The sequence below is a fragment of the Pleurodeles waltl genome, chromosome 1_1 (assembly GCF_031143425.1).
Source record: "Pleurodeles waltl isolate 20211129_DDA chromosome 1_1, aPleWal1.hap1.20221129, whole genome shotgun sequence".
NCBI lineage: Eukaryota > Metazoa > Chordata > Amphibia > Caudata > Salamandridae > Pleurodeles > Pleurodeles waltl.
Window position 1 is genome coordinate 7836939 of NC_090436.1, and position 16741 is coordinate 7853679.

At 46.5% G+C, this 16741-nt stretch overlaps 1 protein-coding gene across 2 annotated transcripts in view; it reads left to right on the plus strand.

The window, feature by feature from the left end:
* The window catches only part of LOC138250331 (drebrin-like), a 387037-nt gene that overhangs the window by 321517 nt on the left and 48779 nt on the right, over window positions 1-16741 (plus strand). For both annotated transcript variants that reach the window (XM_069205131.1, XM_069205216.1), the window contains exons 8-9: window positions 1993-2047; window positions 15822-15896. In XM_069205131.1, the coding sequence (XP_069061232.1) occupies window positions 1993-2047; window positions 15822-15896 (130 nt within the window). The remainder of the gene's footprint in view (window positions 1-1992; window positions 2048-15821; window positions 15897-16741) is intronic.

A 16741-nucleotide genomic window follows, 5' to 3' on the forward strand; every position in this document is an offset into this window, starting at 1 on the left:
TATACTCTACATGCACACTCTCGCGAAGTGCTCGGAGCAGGACCTTATACTCTGCGTGCACACTCTCGCGAAGCGCTGGGAGCAGGACCTTATACCCTGCATGCACACTTATACTCTGCATGCACACTCTCGCAAAGCGCTCAGAGCAGGACCTTATACTCTGCATGCACACTCTCCGAAGCGCTCGGAGCAGGACCTTATACTCTGGCATTATACTCTGCATTTGTAAATACGCCTTAAAAAATGTTTTGTTCATGCGAACACTAGATCTGGCAGTCACGTGCTGCAGCACATGTGCGCAATGACCTCACGAGCACGCAGTCTACGCAGGTGTGCATTGCAGGCTGTTGCACCTGTTTTGCCTTTTGTGAAACAGGTGTAAGTTACGCATGCCCAACATGAATTTTTGAAGGTGTAAGTTAGAGCTTGAAATTAGGCCTACCCACTTAAAACAAAGCCGGAACGCCAGAACATTGTTTAATCTATTTGTGTACACATCTATAGCGCTTGCAAAAGCCGCCGTCCGCTTCAGGGGTGAACATGTCAAATTATAACAGGGTTTGGTATTCTGCTGTGGGGTCTACAGGCGATGGGAGAGCACATAGAGTCCGGCTGAAGGTCATGCCTTGGACCCAGCACCTGTAGAGAGTGGCCACAGACCATGACCTGCGGGTGTTACAGGCAGAGGGAACAGGCTCCGGGTGCAGGCCATGCCCTGTAGGCGCTACAAGCATGGAGAGTCCACACAGGGTCCGGCTGAAGGTCATGCCTTGGACCCAGCACCTGTAGAGAGTGGCCACTGACCATGACCTGCGGGTACTGAAGCCTGCAGGGGTTACAGGCATGGGGAACAGGTTCTGGATGCAGGCCATGCCCTGTAGGCGCTACAAGCATGGAGAGTCCACACAGGGTCCGGCTGAAGGTCATGCCTTGGACCCAGCACCTGTAGAGAGTGGCCACTGACCATGACCTGCGGGTACTGAAGCCTGCAGGGGTTACAGGCATGGGGAACAGGTTCTGGATGCAGGCCATGCCCTGTAGGCGCTACAAGCATGGAGAGTCCACACAGGGTCCGGCTGAAGGTCATGCCTTGGACCCAGCACCTGTAGAGAATGGCCACTGACCATGATCTGCGGGTACTGAAGCCTGCAGGGGTTACAGGCATGGGGAACAGGTTCTGGATGCAGGCCATGCCCTGTAGGCGCTACAAGCAAGGAGAGTCCACACAGGGTCCGGCTGAAGGTCATGCCTTAGGACCAGCACCTGTAGAGAGTGGCCACAGGCTGTTACCTGCAGGTCCTGCAGCCTGCAGGTCTTACAGGGACAGGGAATTCAACAGGTTCTGGGTGCAGGCCATGCCCTGCAGATACTGCAGAAAAGGGGGATGCACACAGGGTCTAGCAGGAAGCCATTCTCCATTCCTTTTGCTTGCAGAATCCAGCCACAAGCCGGACATGAAAGATTTTCAGAAGGTTATCCTAGTACACGACTGCTAAAACACGTCAGTCACTGAAAAAAACATTGGTTGATGGAAATTTTGAATTTCTGCAGAAATCACAAAGTATGTTACAGAATGGAAGCTGGCGGATATCACTGCATCCCACGTGTTATGTTTAGAAAGTCACAGGCCCCTGCGCCAGTTCTTTCCCACCCCTCTCGCCCAAGGCGAGCCTTCATGCTTCCGTGCTCCGTCTCCACTGGGTCTGGCCTTTTGATGGATTCACGCTTCTTATTTATTCAAGGCGCTTCGAGGCACGCCATAGACAGAAGCAGAGCTATTCAAGGACAGCTGGTGCTCTCTGTGGACCCGCTGTCTGTGAGCTGTTCTGTCATGCCTGTCATGCTTGCAAGGCCCCTGTAAGCTCTTTAAACACACAGGATGCCTCAATGATTCAAACCCTACAGTGAAGAGGGGCTTGTCTTGCGGGAGGGACGGACACTGTCATTATTTACTTTCCCTGGTAACAAGAACTCCTCTGTTCTCTCTGCTAGGAAGGAACAAGCCAGGCTACAGGCAGAGGAAAGGAAGAGGGAGAAGACCAAGTGGGTGAGTAAAGGAAATTCTTGGGTTTGGGGTTTTCGTAAGGGGGAGGGCTTGATTCAGCAGCGCCCCACCTTCAGGGTTGGAGCTCTGGATTAGACGACCATTGGAAGTGAGTGAGTTGGCTGAGGGCAGGGCCTTACTTCTGGGTAAGAGGTCCTTCGGTTGGGGGTGAGTTTGCTGAGGGCAGGGCCTTACTTCTGGGTAAGAGGTCCTTCGGTTGGGGGTGAGTTGGCTGAGGGCAGGGCCTTACTTCTGGGTAAGAGGTCCTTCGGTTGGGAGTGAGTTGGCTGAGGGCAGGGCCTTACTTCTGGGTAAGAGGTCCTTCGGTTGGGGGTGAGTTGGCTGAGGGCAGGGCCTTACTTCTGGGTAAGAGGTCCTTCGGTTGGGAGTGAGTTGGCTGAGGGCAGGGCCTTACTTCTGGGTAAGAGGCCCTTCGGTTGGGAGTGAGTTGGCTGAGGGCAGGGCCTTACTTCTGGGTAAGAGGCCCTTCGGTTGGGAGTGAGTTGGCTGAGGGCAGGGCCTTACTTCTGGGTAAGAGGTCCTTCGGTTGGGAGTGAGTTGGCTGAGGGCAGGGCCTTACTTCTGGGTAAGAGGCCCTTCGGTTGGGGTGAGTTGGCTGAGGGCAGGGTCTTAGTTCTGGGTTTGAGACCCATCCACTGGGGGTGACTTAGTGGAAAGCAGGACCTTAGAGGATTGTCGCTTGTTGGTCAGTTGGTAGAAGGCAGGACCATTCCTCCGAATTAGAGTACTGGTGGTTGTGGGTGAGCTGGTGAAGGGCTGGCCCTTTGCCCTGTGGTGGATGAGAGAAGGCTGTTGGAGAGTGGGTGGGAGGCAGTGGTTATATGGACACCAGGACCATTTGTTGTGGGTGAGTTAGTGGAGAACAAGACCTTGGCTTTGGATGTGAGTACCATCATTTCTGATTGAGTTGGTGGAGACCAATACAACAGCTCTGTGAGAAGACCATCAGTTTTTGGTGGCTTAGTGAAGAATTGAACTTTAGGTCTAGTTTAGAGGACCTTCAGCTGTGGGTGAGTTGGTGGAGGGCAGAACTTTAGTTCTGGATTAGACGTCCATTGCTTGTGGTTTGTTTGCTGGAGAGAAAGACCTTAGCTCTGGATTAAAGGTCCATCGTTTGTAGTTTATTTGCTGGAGAGAAGGACCTTAGCTCTGGATTAGAGGTCCATCTTTGAGGTTTATTTCCTGGAGGGAAGGACCTTAGCTCTGGATTAGAGGTGCATTTTAGCTCTGGATTAGAGGTCCATCTTTGAGGTTTATTTCCTGGAGGGAAGGACCTTAGCTCTGAATTAGATGCCCAATGTTTGTGGTTTATTTACTGGAGAGAAGGACTTTAGCTCTGGATTAGAGGTCCATCGTTTGTGGTTTATTTGCTGGAGAGAAGGACCTTAGCTCTGGAGTAGAGGTCCATTTTTGAGGTTTATTTCCTGGCAGGTAGGACCTTAGCTATGGATTAGGGTTCCCATCTTTGAGGTTTATTTCCTGGCGGGAAGGACTTTAGCTCTTGATTAGAGGTCCCTCGTTTGTGGTTTATTTGCTGGAGAGAAGGACTTTAGCTCTGGATTAGAAGGCCATCATTTGTAGGGAAGGACTTTAGCTCTGGATTAGAGGTCCATCGTTTGTGGTTTGTCTGCTGGAGAGAAGGACCTTGAAGAACCAGAACCTTATGGGCCTGGCGGCGCAGGGTACGCCTGAAATCTCCTTGGATTCACCTGCCTCAACTAACAGAGACACGGGACACTCTGTCAGGCGTAAAAGATCAGATTTATTAGCTGCAGCTAGTACAGTTGTCCAAGAAGTACACAAGGTATGTTCTCAGGAGACTGCCACTTTACTTTGTGGCGCACAATCTTATATACCGTATAAAAACCATTTATTAACTACATACACTCCCAGAACACATAGAAAGGAGCTAGTAAGAATAACGTAAAGATAGAACAGAGCCAATAGAAATGTCGGAAAAACAAGACAGCACCAATAGAAGGAATTGGAAAACAAAGTATCAAGTGACTTAAGGTTGCCTCCCCTCCAGCTGTGTTTGTCACCCCTCCCTTGAACTAATTCATTAACCGATCCACAACGAAGTTGCATGTGGTGCGATAAGTTTGTGTGCGTTTGGAGGACAGTTGTGAAATGAGAGAATACTAGCAAAGGACAGCGAAGGCCAGACGATAAGATAAGATCGGCGGAGAATAGTGTGAGCCTACAGATAGTTGAAACAAGGATTAGAAAACCAGACAGGGATTAGTGTACTCGGTCAGACCTTAATACCAGCCTTGTAAACATAGAGGCAGAAGGCTGTTTTGAACATCATGTTGCAGAATAAGCAGAAAAGGCAGAATGAACTTCGTTCGCTGTGCTGCCTGAGTGAAGGCAACATAAAATGGCGGCGGGCCACAAAATGGCGGGTCGATACGATCGTATTAAAAATCGAATTTCCTCAGACCCTCCTTTTGCCAGAACTCAGGCAAGATACACAAACCCATGTTAATCTGAGTCGATGTCTATGGCCATGAGGTCATCAAGCTGTTGCTGTACCATCATTTTGATATTCTCTGCTCTTTGTGACTTGGGTTTGGGAATACATGCAGTAGCACATAGGTTGCAGATGGCAGGACCGCAGTGCATACAAAGACAACAAGAGAATATAAAAGCTAAAATTACTCCAAAGAATGTCAATACCTTCCAACCCCATTTGGACAGTAATCCCCAAAACCACTCTAAAAAGGACCAATCTCCTTCGTCCTGATGAATCGACTCGGAGATTATGTGTAACTTAGAGATAGCTTGGTATACTGTCGGAGCGTCATTAGGTATGAAAATACAGCAACTTGATCCGATCAATTTGCATACTCCACCACGGTCCGCAAGAACAAAGTCTAAGGCAACACGGTTCTGCAAGGTCATAAGACGATCAGCCTGTAGTTCAGCTGTAATGTTACTTAAAGCTCCTACAGTGATGTCTATGGTGGTTTCTACGACACGAACCAATTGCCTTATATTTCTGCTGTTGGCCATTGGACCCCAGAAGGGAAGAAATCCTTTGAGGAAATCTCCTCCCTCTTGTCCTGCTGTGTCTTTCGAATCCACAATCCCTCTGCCATATCTATTTTTATGATGGTTCGCAGGAGCGGTGTATGTAGGGGGAAGAAGAAAGGCTATATAACAAGTACCAGAGAAATCAGCTGGCAACCATGTATAAGCCCTATCGTGGCAAACGAAGTATGTACCTTGAGATGGTACTAACGGCGGTGAATTCAGGGCTGAATAAACATATGTATGGGAACATAAACTTTCTCTTTGTCCGGTGTTTGGAGTTCTACCATTTATTTGCAGACAGAAATTTCCTTGTTGGGGTATGACCCGTATCGGAGGAGATTTTCCTTGCTCAACCTTATCATTGAGGCTGGAAATGTAATCAGTTATGTTCCAATTGGTATATGCTTTTCTTTCATCTATGGAAGCTTCACTTTTTTCCATGATTTTAGCCATAGCTACCATTCCCTTTATCAATAAACTATGACTGAAATCTGAACCAACACTATGTGAACTGACAGGTTGTTTAATTTTACTTTGATATGCATTATTGAAAATGACAAAATAAGCCCAAGCGGAACCTTCATAGGAGAATGGAAGAACTAAATATGGCATTCCTTTTTCTACCGTATGTGGTATGAGTCCACACACCCAACAGTCAGTTGTATTGATCACTAACTGATGTTGATGTAACAACTGGACGAAGGAATTGTTAAAGTATTCAGTTCTTCTGATGAGTTCATGCTGGGGAAGAGTGTGAAATAGGTGCGGAGAGATAGTAGAAGAAGATGTAGAGGTAGGAGAAGAGACAACTTTTTGCTGCAGAGTAATAATGATCCAGTTTACAGATGCCAAAAGAATACACGACAATATAATGACGCATAGAGCAATACTACAACGACTATATATTTCTTTACAATTATTCTTTACATTTTTACTTTCTCTTTTATCTAATGTAGCCTCCATCTTTCTAAGTGGATGCTCACGGCAATCTTCCTCAATCAATGTAGTCACGATTATCTACCGTCCTATGACACTGTGAGGTCCTGCAGGCCTATTGCCACTTACTCAGGTCGTAACTAAGACTCCTACCGTGACCCTGCAACCGGGATAGAGTACTACATAGGAGAGAAATTTACAAGTTCTTTGGTCTTGGTCTCAAATTATAGCGTTCCTGTCCAGAGGCAGTCTGGTTTTGAAACAATGTTCCTGGATTTGTCGTGTTCAAGCGACGATGCGATGGTATTGCTTCTTGAAGGATGTCGTCGTCCTCTTTCTCAGAAAGTGTTCCAATTAGACGCGCATCACTGAATGGTACAAATTGCGGAACTTTCTCACTTTCAGAGTCACTGATGCCTCTACGGACCCACTGATCGAAAGGCAAGGGCAAAGGCACTTTCTTGCAGTGCACGGCATGCACCCAGATTTTCTTTCCTTCGACTTTAACTGCTGTTCTTGTGGTCAAAAGAACCAGGCGTGGCTCTCTCCATCTGGGCTCCAAATTTCTCTGTCGTTGGAAATTTTTCGTGCAGACCCAGTCACCTGGTCGGATGGAATGACCTGGGTCTGTGGAAGCCTCTGGTAGAGCACTCTGAACCTGTTGATGAAGAACACGCAATTTAGTTGTAAGGTCATGCAAGTAGTCAATCAACATCGGGTATGGCAAGTCTGAGTATTTCTTAGGGCGAGGAACTCCCCATACATTAGCTGGGCGACCAAATATCACTTCGTAAGGGCTAAGCCCCAAACGAGAGTGTACTGCTGTTCTGGTGGACAGAAGAGCCAATGGTAAAGCATCAGGCCAATTAAGTCCTGTGCTAGCTTGCACCTTAGCAATTTTAAGCTTCAAGGTTCCATTGTAGCATTCTACTAAACCAGCCGACTGTGGGTGATTCGCCGCGTGGAACTTCTGTTTTATGCCAAGACCTGCACAAACTTTTTGCATGACTTGACCCACAAATTCGCTCCCATTGTCACTCCAGACAATGCGCGGCAAACCAAACCTAGGGAAGAATTCTTTCAAAAGTATTTTGGCAGTTGATAAAGCAGTATTGTCCTTCAGAGGGTAGGCTTCTACCCATCTAGAAAAAGCACATACTACCACCAGAACATATTTGAGGTTGTTGCATCGTTCCATGTGAATATAATCGATCTGCAACACCTCAAATGGATATGTTGGAGGAGCAAAATGACCTGCTGGAGTTGGGGTTCCCTTTCCCGGATTGTACATCAAGCAAACAATACAATGTTTTACCACATTATTTGCACACTTTGGGATCCCCTCATTTTGCCACACTGGAGCCAGAAGTTTACATATTCCTTTTGCACTTAGGTGAGCTGGACCATGTGCCATAGTAACTACAGGTAGTACATAAGCATCTGGTAACAGCCAACGTTGATGTTCTGATAATTCAACCCAACATCCCATCTCATCTAACATTCCTGTACTTTCCTTCCACTTTCTCAACTCATTCTCCGTAGCCTCTCCTTGAATTGATTTCACACTCTCTACTGTATCTTCACACATTCCCTTTTCTCTTACGCAGTTTGCGGGACCTGCAACATACATTCGACTTGTGTTGTCTCTGGCTGTCTTTTTCGCTACCTCATCTGCAAATGCATTTCCTCGACCAACATCGTCCACAATCTTTTTGTGTGCACTACACTTCACGATCGCTATCTGAGTAGGCATTGTAAGTGACTCAAGAAGTTCAGTCACTAATGGACCATGTTGTATCTTAGTACCATGGGAAGTAAAGAATCCTCTTTCCTTCCATAAACGCCCAAAGTTAAACGCTACACCAAAAGCGTATTGGCTATCAGTGTACACGTTTACTCTTTTTCCTTTGGATAACACACACGCTCTAGTTAAGGCTATCAATTCAGCTGCCTGAGCTGAATTATGTCTAATGCGTGCTGTCTCCACAATCGTATGCAAAGTAGTAATAGCGTAGGCTGAAACTGTATCTCCATTCGGGAGCTTGAAACAAGAACCATCTACCCATAGTGTTCCATCTGGATTCACTAATGGCGTGTCTTTTAGGTCAATTCTACCCTTAGTCTCTTCTTCAGTACGGAGAAAACAATCATGCTGTTTAGAGACATCTCTCTCTTCTGGAAGAGGCAACAAAGTAGCTGGATTCAGGGTATTACATCGTTTGATGTGTATGTGACTAGCCAAAAGCGTCAGCTCATATCCGGACAACCGAGCACTCGTAAGATGCTGCGTTTTTGTCCTATTTAGTAAAGTATCCACTGCATGTGGCACCATAACAATGAGAGTATTATCTAGCACTACTCCAGCAGACTGTCGAATAGAAATTGCTGCTGCCGCTGTCGCCTTAAGACAACTAGGCAATGCTTTAGCTACTGGATCTAACGTAGCTGAGAAATATGCGCATGGTCGCTGTTGATCTCCAAAACGCTGCGTTAAGACTGACAATGCACAACCCTCTCTTTCGTGGACATAGAGCGTAAAGGGCTTACTGTAATCAGGAGTACCCAATACAGGAGCAGAACACAAAGCAATACGCAAATCAGTAAAACTCTTCTGACACTCGTCAGTCCACGGAAGAGGCTGAGGCGTATCTTTTAAAGTTAGCGCCAACAGCGGTTTAGCCAATAAAGAGAAACTCGGAATCCACTGTCTACAATAAGAAGTAATGCCCAAAAAGGCACGTACCTCTTTTTGTGTGGATGGCACCGACATTTGTGCAATTGCCTGAATTCGTTCGGGGGTCAATCGTCGTCCCTCCTTTGACAAGAGATGACCCAAATAAGTCACCTCGCGACAGACATATTGTAATTTAGAAGGAGAAACCTTGTGATTTAGATCAAACAAATGACGCAACAGTGCAACGGTCACGTTTTTGCAAATCTCCTCTGAATCAGCGGCAACTAATAAGTCATCCATGTACTGAATGAGAGCGGCACCGGACGGTAAGGAAAAGGCATCAAGATGACATTTTAGAGCTTGACTGTAAACAGAGGGACTTTCACAATAACCTTGAGGTGCGCGTTTAAACCGGAAGCTTCGGCCTCCGAGGGAAAAACCAAAAATATCTCTACTCTCTTCGGCGATGGGAATACTAAAGAAAGCATTCTTTAAATAAATAACTGAAAACCAAGTCGCTGTAGAAGGTATCATCGTCAACAGAGCAGTGATATCTGGGACTACAGGAAACTGCGGTACGACAATCTTGTTTACCTCCCGAAGATCAATTACAAAACGATAAACAGGAGGCTGAGAAGGATCAGTGCGTTTAAGAACCGGAAGAACAGGACTGTTACATGTATTTCCTCTCGTTTCCTCAACCACACCCTTCTGAATCAAATCATGGACAATTTCCAGAAGTGCTTTCTCACCTTCAGTAGAGATTCTGTATTGCGGAATACGTGGCATTTCAGCATTGGGCTTAAGAGTAACAACATAAGGTGGGATCTCAAGACAACCAACGTCATTCGGACCCGTAGCCCAAAGCGTTTCGGGAAGAGAAAGCAATTCAGGTGGGAATTGATCTTTTGATAAGTACATTGGACTAGTCATTTTCTGTCCTAGAGTGAGGTATACACCAGAAGGTGAACAATATATCGTAGCATGCATTCTTTTTAATAGATCTAAACCCAACAGATTTTCACCACAACCATTCGTCAGAAGAAGCGGAGCTTCTAAATCATAAGGGCCTATTGAAACAGGCAAAGGGCAAGAAACTGGATTGCGAACAGGGGCGCCAGAAAATCCTACAGATACATTCGTTAAGCCAGACAAAGGTGCGCCAGGGAGTTTAGAATGAATGATAGAGCTTCTCATGGCACCAGTATCTAAAAGAAATGGCTCTGAAACACCCATTGTAGTGACATTAACATAAGGTCCATTCTGATCCACTGGAATTGACGTAACCCCCTTACTTTGTCCATGGCTGTCCTATTCAAAATGAAGACTTTCATTCCCTCCTTCAATATACTGATCCTCACTGTAATACTGTGTAGACCTAACATTTTGCTGGTCAAAGTAATTTCCGGAATTTGGAGGAACAAAAGAACGCTGCCCTTGGGTTAACACACCTCGACCTCTACCTCTATTTGCTGACTGAGGACCACCACGACCTCGTGAAGCAGATGTTGCTCCATTACGCTGCAACAATGCCGGACAACTGTTCTTAAAATGACCTTCCTCCCTACAATAAGCACATTGATTGGGACCTAGCAAAGGTCTTGGAATGAATGGTTCAGGCTTTTGATACAACCTCTGAAACTGCGGAGGCTGTTGAAACTGAGGCTGAACATAACGAGGAGGATAAGCCTGTTGCAAGAGAACTTTAGTTTTTAATTCTTTCGTCTTTTTCTCTTGTTTTTCCCTTTCTTCTTTGTCTCTATTTTCATAATATTGTGCAGTAGCCAATATCTGGGTGGAAGAAGAAACTGCCCATGAACTCTCGGAGTCTTTTAGCTTGTGTGATAGTTCAGGAAGCAAGTTATATACGAACTTATCCACAAATAATCGCTGTCCCCCTTCTGTAGCCATATCTTGACCACTGTGATCAATGAATGTCTCCTCGAATCGGGTAAAGAAATCGGAAACACTTTCATCTTTCTTTTGTTTACATGCTGCTAGCTTATCCCAATTAACTCTCAAAGCAGGCATCATTGTTTTCATTAATGTAATAATCCTACCAGGGAGTTCTGAGATCAAAGCGTCGGGCTTTGCACCACCTACTTGACCTCTATCTGCGGCAATAATAGCGTTCCAATCGCCGCCTAATTCTTGAGCGTGATCCTCTCTACGAATTTTAGCCCATATTGTCTGTGGAACTACATTTCCCATCAACATGTCAATATCTGCTAGATTCATAGTACATGCATCAACTGTTTGCGACAACTCTTTATAGTAACCAGCAGGATTTTTGCGTGGATCTGGTAGTGACTGTTTAAGTGCTAAAACTTCAGACCTTTTCCAGGGGACATGTATCCATATGCGCTGAAAATGCGCAGGAATAGCTGGATTAGCACCTGCTGCTGCAACTTCTTCCTTCCATATTGGAGAAACCTCTCTCATGGGATAGTTTTTCAGTGCTGTCCTAACTGAAGGATCAGAATCAGGAAAAGTCTGTGAGAACAATAGGGATCTGAAAGAAATAAGTGTTCTGACAGCGTTTTCAACCTTAGGACCCACAATAAGTCCTTTGTCAAAGTCAGCCTGAACATCTAACAGATCCTGTGGGACCGAACCCAAATTCATATCCTCCCATTCTTTAGCGAGAGTATCGCACATAACTTTAAAAACATATCTCTGCGTAGGTGCATTCCATTGCAGAAAGGTGGACATAATATCAGACGTACTATATTGGGGACCCTTCTTGATCCATCTACAAGCAAGTGAGTCCAATTTTTCTCGCTCTTCGGAGTCTGGGAATTGACTACGAGACTGTCTTCGAGAAAAAGCTGGAGACACGTTTAAAGCTTCAAAGAAAGGTGATAAGAGACCAGAGACAGTATCGGTAAATCGCTTACGCATAGATGGAGAATTTGACATAAGGATAGGGGACAAGGTATTAGGTGAATTAACTAAAGGAGCATTAGGAATTGCCAAAGGAGCAGAAGGCAAAGGAGTTAAAGGCAAAGCTGGCATAGGCAATACTTGAGGAGGCAAATGTGGAAAAGCTGGAGCAGGCGGAAGCACAACTGGCGGCTGAACAGGCTGTAACATCGGGGGTGCATTAGCACCTTGTACATAGGGCGGAGGCAATTTCAATAAGTGGGACATTAAGGAATCTTCCTCAAAATCTTTTCTTTTATCAAGGGAAGAGATAGGCAACGTCGGATAGCATTTATCTATTGCCATTCGATGCTGTCTGTCTGAAATTTCCATTGCATTATCTATTTCATCATCTTTGAATTGCTGAGCAGCCTGTATAATCGTCATTCCCTGTGTTTTCCTATCTCGTTTCGCTTGTTTAATTTCTCTCTGTTTGGCTTCCTTACGCCAAAGGCGAAAAGAGTCAAACATTGCCGGCCGGGCTTTTCTTTTAAATAACGTTGCTTCTAAATTATCTAGCACATCAGTTTCGAAACTACCATTTTCTGGCCATTTTAAAACACCATCTTTCTTTGTATATCGGGTCCATGTCTTATTAAAGGCAATAGGACCAACACCATGTTTAGAATAGAGCTCATATGTGGGAGTTCCAACCGAAGGAATCGGACAGGAGTCCTCAAGCTGGGAGTCCCTATTACAACCAAAGCAACAAAGTTTTCCAAACTTAGTCAGACCAGACATCTCACGATTTTTACTGGCTGTTCACAAACATCAAGGGGGTAAAACTTTCAGTTTACACAGCACAAATGCACTTACCCCTCGGCTTTGGCCACTGCAATGGCCAAATCTAAGGACCTAAGGACAAAACAAAGACCAAAAATTTGTGGGCGCGACCCACCAAATACTTAACTAAGGATGTCTTCTTACACCAACAGAGGCCCGTCTATCGTCTCGCTTTACCATACATCATCAAAGAAAGGGCCAAGGCAGGGCGGCAGTCAGGGCAGCAGTCGGCAGTAGCCGTCAGGAAGGAGTAACCGCGCTGAAAAAGACCTTCGGACCACTTCGACATACAGGGGTCGCTTGACGTGGCTCGCGATTCCTCCAGAATTTTCTTGCGGGGTTCCTCACGACCTTCAGGCAGAACCGGTACCGCTGAAGCCGCCCCACGTTGGGCGCCAGTTGAAGAACCAGAACCTTATGGGCCTGGCGGCGCAGGGTACGCCTGAAATCTCCTTGGATTCACCTGCCTCAACTAACAGAGACACGGGACACTCTGTCAGGCGTAAAAGATCAGATTTATTAGCTGCAGCTAGTACAGTTGTCCAAGAAGTACACAAGGTATGTTCTCAGGAGACTGCCACTTTACTTTGTGGCGCACAATCTTATATACCGTATAAAAACCATTTATTAACTACATACACTCCCAGAACACATAGAAAGGAGCTAGTAAGAATAACGTAAAGATAGAACAGAGCCAATAGAAATGTCGGAAAAACAAGACAGCACCAATAGAAGGAATTGGAAAACAAAGTATCAAGTGACTTAAGGTTGCCTCCCCTCCAGCTGTGTTTGTCACCCCTCCCTTGAACTAATTCATTAACCGATCCACAACGAAGTTGCATGTGGTGCGATAAGTTTGTGTGCGTTTGGAGGACAGTTGTGAAATGAGAGAATACTAGCAAAGGACAGCGAAGGCCAGACGATAAGATAAGATCGGCGGAGAATAGTGTGAGCCTACAGATAGTTGAAACAAGGATTAGAAAACCAGACAGGGATTAGTGTACTCGGTCAGACCTTAATACCAGCCTTGTAAAGATAGAGGCAGAAGGCTGTTTTGAACATCATGTTGCAGAATAAGCAGAAAAGGCAGAATGGACTTCGTTCGCTGTGCTGCCTGAGTGAAGGCAACATAAAATGGCGGCGGGCCACAAAATGGCGGGTCGATACGATCGTATTAAAAATCGAATTTCCTCAACCTTAGCTCTGGAGTAGAGGTCCATCTTTGAGGTTTATTTCCTGGCAGGAAGGACCTTAGCCCTGGATTAGAGGTCCATCGTTTGTGGTTTGTCTGCTGGAGGGAAGGACCATAGCTCTGGATTAGAGGTCAGTCGTTTGGAGGGAAGGACCGTATCTCTGGATTAGAGATCCATTGTTTGTGTTTTATTTGCTGGAGAGAAGGACCTTAGCTCTGGAGTAGAGTTCCATCTTTGAGGTTTATTTCCTGGCAGGAAGGACCTTAGCCCTGGATTAGAGGTCCATCGTTTGTTGCTGGAGGGAAGGACCAATGCTCTGGATTAGAGGTCCATCGTTTGGAGGGAAGGACTGTACCTCTGGATTAGAGATCCATTCTTTGTGTTTTATTTGCTCGAGAGAAGGACCTTAGCTCTGGATTAGCGGTCCATCTTTGAGGTTTATTTCCTGGAGGGAAGGACCTTAGCCCTGGATTAGAGGTCCATCTTTGAGGTTTATTTCCTGGAGGGAAGGACCATAGCTCTGGATTAGAGGTCAATCGTTTGGAGGGAAGGACCGTACCTCTGGATTAGAGATCCATTGTTTGTGTTTTATTTGCTGGAGAGAAGGACCTTAGCTCTGGAGTAGAGGTCCATCTTTGAGGTTTATTTCCTGGCAGGAAGGACCTTAGCCCTGGATTAGAGGTCCATCGTTTGTGGTTTGTTTGCTGGAGGGAAGGACCAATGCTCTGGATTAGAGGTCCATCGTTTGGAGGGAAGGACCGTACCTCTGGATTAGAGATCCATTCTTTGTGTTTTATTTGCTGGAGAGAAGGACCTTAGCTCTGGATTAGAGGTCCATCTTTGAGGTTTATTTCCTGGAGGGAAGGACCTTAGCTCTGGATTAGAGATCCATTGTTTGTGTTTTATTTGCTGGAGGGAAGTTCCATAGCTCTGGATTACAGAACAATTGGTTGTCAGTGACTTGGTGGAGAACAGCAGGTTTACTCTGGATTAGATGACAAAAAACAGTGGTAACCGATGGGTGAGAGGAGTTCCAGATTGTATGACTACACTTCTCTGTTGGTGAGCTATACATTTCCACACTAGCTGCAGAAGTCCTGATTTTTGGTTATTAAGGTAAGATTGGTACAGTTTAGTAGACGACCAGTAGTTTCAGACTGCGTTGTGGGTTTTTTGCACAAAGTGCCTGTTGGTAGTGGATTTTCTGAGTCATCTTTTGGCTGCTTAATTAGTTTTTCCGCTTTTAGAAAGTGAGGTATGTAACAGCCTAGGGCCACACCAGGTTTGTTGCTATAGCCTTGTTGGGATGGGCTAATGGCCATTTAGCAGCGCGTCCAGGAGTGTGTTCATCCTCCCTTCTATTATTGCGATTAAGGTGATGAGGTCCAACATGTTTATTGACGAAGGAGGTGGAGAGTGAGGCTTCCCTGTGACATCTCAACATGATCCAGCTTGTGAAAGAGTTGTGTCAGAAAGGGAGCCCGCGTCGCACCTTTGCATAATGTCTGATCTAGTGGGTGTGACATCACTGGGCTGAGCAGATTTGTGGAGAATGGCTACATGGGTGGAATGAACTTCATCAGTCCTGGCAGAGGAGTCTTCAGGGTGGACTGGGTGGGATGACCTTTATCAGGCCTGTCAGAGGAGTCTTCAGGGTGGACTTGGTGGGATTACCTTTATCAGGCCTGGCAGAGGAGTCTTCAGGGTGGATTGGGTGGGATGACCTTTATCAGGCCTGGCAGAGGAGTCTTCAGGGTGGACTGGGTGAGATGACCTTTATCAGGCCTGGCAGAGGAATCTGGAGGGTGCACTGGGTAGGATGACCTTTATGAGGCCTGGCAGAGGAGTCTTCAGGGTGGATTGGGTGGGATGACCTTTATCAGGCCTGGCAGAGGAGTATTTAGGGTGGACTGGGTAGGATGACCTTTATGAGGCCTGGAAGAGGAGTCTTCAAGGTGGACTGGGTGGAATTACCTTTATGAGGCCTGGAAGAGGAGTCTTCAGGGTGGTCTGGATGGGATGACCTTTATGAGGCCTGGCAGAGAAGTCTTCAGGGTGGACTGGGTAGGATGACCTTTATGAGGCCTGGCAGAAGAGTCTAGAGGATGCACTGGGTGGGATGTGCTCAGTCTGGTGCCACATCTGAGCATGTCTAGGTCTGGGGTGTCCATCTTGGGTGACTTGTATCTCATAACTCTCTCTTTTGAGACAGGAACAGCAGCAAAGGGAGCATGAGGAGGAGATGAGAGACCGCTTCAGAAGAAGTGAATCCATCGAGAAAGCAGCAGTGAGTATGAACAGTAACATAGTCTTCTTTAGACTCTGCAGATATTTATCCCCACCCTGATGGCATTGTCTGCTCTGAAAACGAGAAGCCTCCTTCTTTCAGGACATTAGTATCCATGTGTCTTTCCCTTTTAAGCGACACCTCTTAATCTAACCTTCTGGGGCTCCATAGTTGTCATCTGGACCCATCACATTGGGGTAAACTCCAGCTAATGCTGGTTTTTCATCCCAGAGCACAAAGGATGCTGGGACCTGTAGTCCCATGCTCACACTTGGATGCATGAAACTGTCTGCACCATCGTTGGTTCCAAAGTTTGACAAACCGGAAGCTGCTGAAAGTCATTCTGAAGACTGTTCTAGCCTCTGTCATCAACATCTGGCCATGTCCACCCCTCAGGGGTCTCTACAGGACTCGGGGGTCCCTCTCTAGCGCCCTGTGTCGCTCACACCAGATTCAGTTGCCGCAGATCGGACTTCTCTGGACCCTTCTTTTGTAACTTCATCAATCTCAGCTACTCCCTCCTGCACTCCAGGACCCTTCTCGAGGCTGGAGAACAATAAATCAAGAAAGGTCTCGCCTGTCTACTTGTTACGGAGTGGAAGAGGTCAATCTTGTGAAGCTCAGGTGGGAGGAACCCCACCCCAGGAGTCAGTGCCACCGTCCCAGGGGTCAGACAGGAAGAACCGCACCCCAGGGGTCAGTGCCACCATCCCAGGGCTCAGACAGAAAGAACCCCCAACCCAGGGCACAGTGCCTCCACCCCATGGGTCAAACAGAGCGAACCCCCAGCCTAGGGCACAGTGCCTCCACCCCATGAGTCAGACAGAAAGAACCCCCACCCCAGG